Source organism: Trachurus trachurus (assembly GCF_905171665.1).
Source record: "Trachurus trachurus genome assembly, chromosome: 1".
NCBI lineage: Eukaryota > Metazoa > Chordata > Actinopteri > Carangiformes > Carangidae > Trachurus > Trachurus trachurus.
The window spans coordinates 35,223,753-35,229,752 of record NC_139891.1 but is presented as its reverse complement, the minus strand read 5'-3'; the positions used below and the strand labels follow the sequence as shown (position 1 = coordinate 35,229,752).

At 42.0% G+C, this 6,000-nt stretch overlaps 1 protein-coding gene across 1 annotated transcript in view; it reads left to right on the top strand.

The window, feature by feature from the left end:
* The window catches only part of gtpbp2b (GTP binding protein 2b), a gene marked incomplete at both ends in the record, with an annotated part of 9,029 nt that extends 8,233 nt beyond the window's left edge, over window positions 1-796 (top strand). Inside the window, 2 exons of the mRNA XM_083976723.1 lie at window positions 1-85; window positions 563-796. The exon at window positions 1-85 is cut by the window's left edge and continues 80 nt beyond it. Of these exons, the coding sequence (XP_083832849.1) occupies window positions 1-85; window positions 563-796 (319 nt within the window). The remainder of the gene's footprint in view (window positions 86-562) is intronic.
* Between the last annotated feature and the right edge of the window lie 5,204 nt (window positions 797-6,000).

Below are 6,000 nucleotides of genomic sequence, written 5' to 3'. Positions count from 1 at the left end.
CAAGACTTTCCGCCGAGGGTCGCAGGTCACCGTGCACGTGGGCAACGTCCGGCAGACGGCCACCGTGGAGTGCCTTCATGGAAAGGTGTGTCACGTTTATTATAGTTTTAAAATGTTCATTAGTTTTTAGTTTTATTTAGTTTTTCAGTTTAGTTTTAGTGAATTCAACAAGTGATGAATCAGTTGTAGTTGTGGTTTTTATTTTTGAGGAATTGACTAGTTTTTATTTAGTCTTGGTCTTAGTTGTAGTTGCAGAAAGTCTCTGTCAGACCTCTGAAGATGAAGTTTGGATTTAGTTCTCCTTTTTGGAAAGATTTTAATTTAAATTTGTATTTCAGTTTACTAAATTCTTTTTTCACTGCTAGTTTTAGTTTTAGTTTTTATGAAAGCGTTTTGCATTCACTTGGGGGAAAAAAAGCTCTGTTTTTTGGAGGAATTTTTTCAGTTTTTAGGAATAATACATTTCAAAAAACAGAAAAATAAATTACTCAAAAAAAGAGAAAAAACTTAAACATGTGCATCATGTGACCTCTCTCTCTCTCCCTCTCTCTCTGTGCGGCAGGACGAGCTGCGTACAGGCGAACGGGCCGTGGTTCGATTCTGCTTCATCAAACACCCCGAGTACCTGCGGCTGGGCGCCAAGCTGCTGTTCAGGGAGGGCGTCACCAAGGGCATCGGCCACGTGTCCCGCCTGCTGCCGCCCTTCCAGAACCAGGACCAGAACCAGAACCAGACCCAGACCCAGAACCAGACCCAGGACCAGAACCAGAACCAGAACCACCTGCAGCAGCCGTAGAGCCTCGGCGTCGCTCGGCGTCGCTCGGCGTCGTCACCGGGTCGGACAGATGTTTGAGCTCCGTGAGAACTTTGACCGGTCGGACGCCAACAACGCCGCCACATGTCGGCGCGGTAATCCGCCCGTCCTGGATCTATAGTCACGTCCTCATGCGCCCTCCTCCTCCTCCTCCTCCTCCTCCTGCTGCTGCTGCTGCGATGTCACGCCGCCGTCCACCACCATCATCATCCAGGGCCGTTGTATAGGGGAGAAAGGTGATGATAATTCTAGGGGCCCAGTGCCCAGTGGGGCCCATGAAAAACCCAGTAGTCTAATCTTTGTATGACTGAATTATTCTGCATAAGACCCTGACTAATACTCATAGTACACTGTAAAAACTCAACATCTTTCCAAGAATATTTGTCTTATTTCTTGTCCAAATGTCTCATTTCTATTCAAAGCTAATCTCTTTCCACTTAAAATAAGACTCATAACCTAAAAATTAACTTGTTTTTACATCATTTTCACTTGTTTCAAACAAATTTTCACTTGAAATAAGTAGAAAAATCTGCCAGTGAAAGCAAGTTTTTTTTGTGCTTGTAATAAGAGAGAAAAACTGGCTCCACTATCAGATTTTTTCTACTTATTCCAAGTGAAAATCAGCTTGAAAGGAGTAAAAAGCGTCTAAAAACAAGCTACTTTTAATATGATGTGTCTTATTTTAAGTATAATGAGATTTGTTTTGACTAGAAATTACATTTTGACTAGAAATAAGACAAATATTCTTGCTAAGATACTTGAGTTTTTGCAGTGTAATGCTGCATTAGCATCAAAACAAAGTAGGCTAAATAAAAAATGATAATACATACGTAGTCTAAGAAAAAAAACTGGAAAAGTTAGGGGGAGGGGCCCACTTTAGTATTCTTTAAGGGGGCCCAGAATTCCTAGCAACGGCTCTGTCATCATCATCCTCTTCCTCCTCCTCCTCCTCCTCCTCCGGGCGGTCGTGTGTCTTGGCTTAGCGCCGGCTCAGCGACCTCGGGGGGACTTAAGCCCCCCGGGCGTTAATCTGATGTTGTGCCACAGATTGATTGATTTAAGAGGCTCCTCTTCATCAGCGCCGCCGCTGCTGCTGCTGCCGTGCGAAGGGAAGGGAAGGCGGCGCCGGCGAGGGAGGATTTGAGGAACGGCGTTTAAAAGTGGCACGCCAACATTCTTTCTTTCTTTCTTTCTTTCTTTTCCTTGAGTGCCGACGTCTTCAAACGACAGAGGAGGAAGAGGCGTGGCTCTGTTTCTGTGACGAGGTGGATGCACCTGATGAACGTCACTGCTGATGAGATTTGAGGTGAATTTGAATTTGCGTCGTTGATCAATCGGAAACGGTCCGTCTCCATGGCAACAAGAACAAAGGGTATTACAGTATTACTTGTGTCCCAATTCAGTGGGACGTGGTCTAAACTGAAGCCACGCCCCCTTTAGCGTTGCTGCGAAGGTTCAGAGTTGGATCCTCAGACTGTCAGTGTTGTTTGGTTTTATTACCAGAGTGCAATGCATCATGGGAAACGTAGGACCACGGAGAGTCCACCTGTTGTCCAGGGTTACGGGATGTATTTAAGGAACTCTTTGCAACGGGACCGACTCGTCCTGAGTTGGGACATTTCACTGACTTACGCACGGCAGCGGCGGACGTTACTTACTGACCTGATTAATAACTAATTAGAGAAATTAAATGAGTCGTTTAAAAGAAAACAGCCTTACTCTGAAGTTTTAAAGGGACAGTTCAACATTTTAGTCATTCTCCTCTCACCATAATCCCTGTACTAGTCATAGCAGTAGGTTCATTACCTTTAATTATCGGTGCATGTTGTTTTGAGATCCACCACAATATGAAATAATCACGTATAATTATGTAACAGTACGACACATGAAGCAAATACTCTTAACTACTTGCGCTTTTGTGTGGAATGTCGTTCCGGCTATGGATTTTCTTCGTGAGTAGGGCCGCCCTTACTGCAACTAAATCTAATAAGTATCACTTTTTATCGTGAATAACAATATAAAAAAAATTTAAAAAATTGTATATGTGAAGAAGCATATTGAGTAAAGACAGACACGCAATTTTTGATTGATGCATTATCAGTGATCGCCAAGCTCCCAAAAACTGGGATGAAATATGTTTTTACCCTTCAAATAAAAATGTATGTTATACAGGGTTAACATGAATTTAATAAATATCACCAGTTAAATGAACAATTAACACGGTGATAGGTAATTAAAGCTCGAAAAATATATTCTTAAATTGAATGAGAAGTTGTTTTGTACCTGCTCAATCAATTTAACATTTGGAAACTACATGTATTAACACATTATGATCAGGATTAGTCCATAAGCATCTTCTCTGTCAGTTCCTGCTTTTATTGTGAAGGAGGACATCCTGTCAGAATTGTGTTCACTGAGCAGCTCACGTCTCTGCCCCGCCGATCTCAAAACAACATGCACCGATAATTAAAGGTGGTGATGATGCTGCTGTGACGATAGAGGGGTTATGGTGAGAGGAGGATCTGACTAAAATGTTGAACTGTCCCTTTTAAAAAACTAATTCAGCAGCAGTTTTGTTTTTTGATGCTTCGTCTTTTTGCACTTTGTTCCGTCGCGGTCGCTTCGTTCTCCGTCGTTTGACCGAGTTGCGTTCCGAGTTGGACGTGGACGAATCGCCTGAAGAGGAGGAAGCGTTCAGATAAACACGTCGTCAGTGAATGTGTTTTTGAGAGACTGAGACTTTTCTTCACGCCTTCTTGTGGGACAGGAAGTGGAGCTTCTTTCTTTCTTTTTTTTTCTACGTTTAAAGGGATAGTAGCATTTTTTTAAAGTGGGGTTGTATGATCTACAAATAGCCCCTAAGTACTTTAATTGCAGTAGAAGACTCTCTGCACTCCTCCCGTTAGCAACGCCAGCCCATAATAGCTCTGCTCAGAGATTTACAACATACAGTGTTGTGAATGGACCCAAAGAAGCGGCCTATTTTCACGGCCTAACCAACTCACGTATCCCTCCGCCCAGGGTTAGCGCCCGCCGATCAGCAGTTGGTTAGGTCCAAATAAAAACTGTGTTTTTCCTGCACTTTGATGGGCTGGAAAAAATTATATTATAGCGAACAATGGAACTGTGTATTTTTTTCCCACGTAAAACCTCTTTTAGGCCGTGAAAATAGGCCGTTTCTTTGGGTCCATTCACAACAATGTATGTTGTAAATGTCTGGGCAGGGCTATTATGGGCTGGCGTTGCTAACGGGAGGAGTGCAGAGAGTCTTCTACTGCAATTAAAGTACTTAGGGGCTATTTGTAGATCATACAACCACACTTTTAAAAAATGCTACTATCCCTTTAAAGCCCCCGGCGGTTCTTTCACGCCGCCTGAAGCCTGAACCTCCAGTATCTTTACTCTGAGACTCTTTGCATCTTGGTTTTTCCGGTTTGTTCCGACTCTGTGTTCATGTTCGGTGACGATATATATAAAAGTTTGTAGGTTCGATGTAACTGGCAGCTTTTCTTTTCTTTTCTTTTTTGTTTTGTTTTGTTTTTGTTTTTCGCAGCGACTCATAACCTGCATGTTCTTTGACCGGCTTCTCTAAAAATCTTGTCTCCAGTGACGTGTCGTTGATGCAGTTGTTTTTCCCCCCCGTTTTGTTTCTCTGAGGTTCTGTGCAATTGTGAACTTAAAATATCGAATGTACTTTTTTCCCCCCTGGATCCCGTGTAGCATTTGGATTTTTTGCTTACTTACTGTTCGGATGGAGTTACTGTCTGACTGACTTTGCACTTTTTTGCACCCCTGAGTCTGCATGTTTTGTCGGAGAGCTGAGTCAGCTGATTCTGCAGGACATGGACACCGAGGTCAGAGGTCAAGGGGGGGGTGACGTGACCTCACACTTCAGCTGAACTTCAACGCCAGAACGGATTTATTCGCTTTGTTTCCTCTCTGACCGAGCTGATTAATAAACCATGATGGTGAAAACAACTCTTGTGTTTCTATTCTCACACGATGTTGAAGCAGAAAAGTTTGTTTTTTTGTTTTATTTTTAAAAAAAGCCCTTCCTCCTTTTAAAGGGATAGTTCAACATTTTGTCAAATTGGCCCATTGCCATAATCCCTATAGTCATAGCAGTAGGTTTGTTACCTTTACTTGTCGGTGCAAGCTATTTTTAGAACGGCAGAGCAGAGCCGTGAGCTGCTCAGAGCTACGCTACGGAGGCTCATGGGATTTCTTGGTTTCCCTCATCAAACTCATCAAATACACAATCCAACAACTCCACAACGCTCTGGTGGACAAGTTGTGAGCTGCACATTCACCACGCTATGAGATAATAACAGAACGTTACCACACAGAGTTGTTTTAGAGGGAAATTCATGCAAAACCACTGATGCACGTTGCCTTCAGGGACAGTTTTTCATCAAGCAGTCTCTGCATTTCCCTCTAAAACAACTCTGTCTGGTAACATTGTGTTATTATTTTTATTTTTTTTTTATTTAACCTTTATTTAACCAGGCGAAATCAATTAAGAACATGTTCTTATTTACAATGATGGCCTGACTATCTCATCTATCTCATTATCTCATAGCGTGGTGAATGTGCAGGTCACAACTTGTCCACCAGAGCGTTGTGGAGTTGTTGGATTGTGTATTTAATGAGTTTGATGAGGGAAACCAAGAAATCCCATGAGCCTCCGTAGCGTAGCTCTGAGCAGCTCACGGCTCTGCTCCACTGTTCTAAAAATAGCTTGCACTGACAATTAAAGGTAACAAACCTACTGCTATGACTATAGGGATTATGGCAATGGGCCAATTTGACTAAATGTTGAACTATCCCTTTAAGCTGAGTTTAGTTTAGCATAGCACAAAGACCTCTAAAAAGAACAAAAACACACACACCCACATACCTGCATGTTTTGATTTATCAACAGCTAATTTAAGCTGATCAGGCTTTTATTTTGGAAAATGTAGCAATCTATTGGAAAATAATGAGTTTTGTAATAAGTTAAAACACAATCAAAAGCTTCTGGCTTTACATTAGAACAGAGTTGTAAATAGAAACGACTCAAAACAAACAACTTTTATAACAAAAGAGAATCATGGTCATGACCTTTCAAAATAAGAGCTTCAGTTTCATAACACTTGCATCCTGTGTTGGGTTTTTGGATGAAATGTGCAAAACAAACAGCAACGATT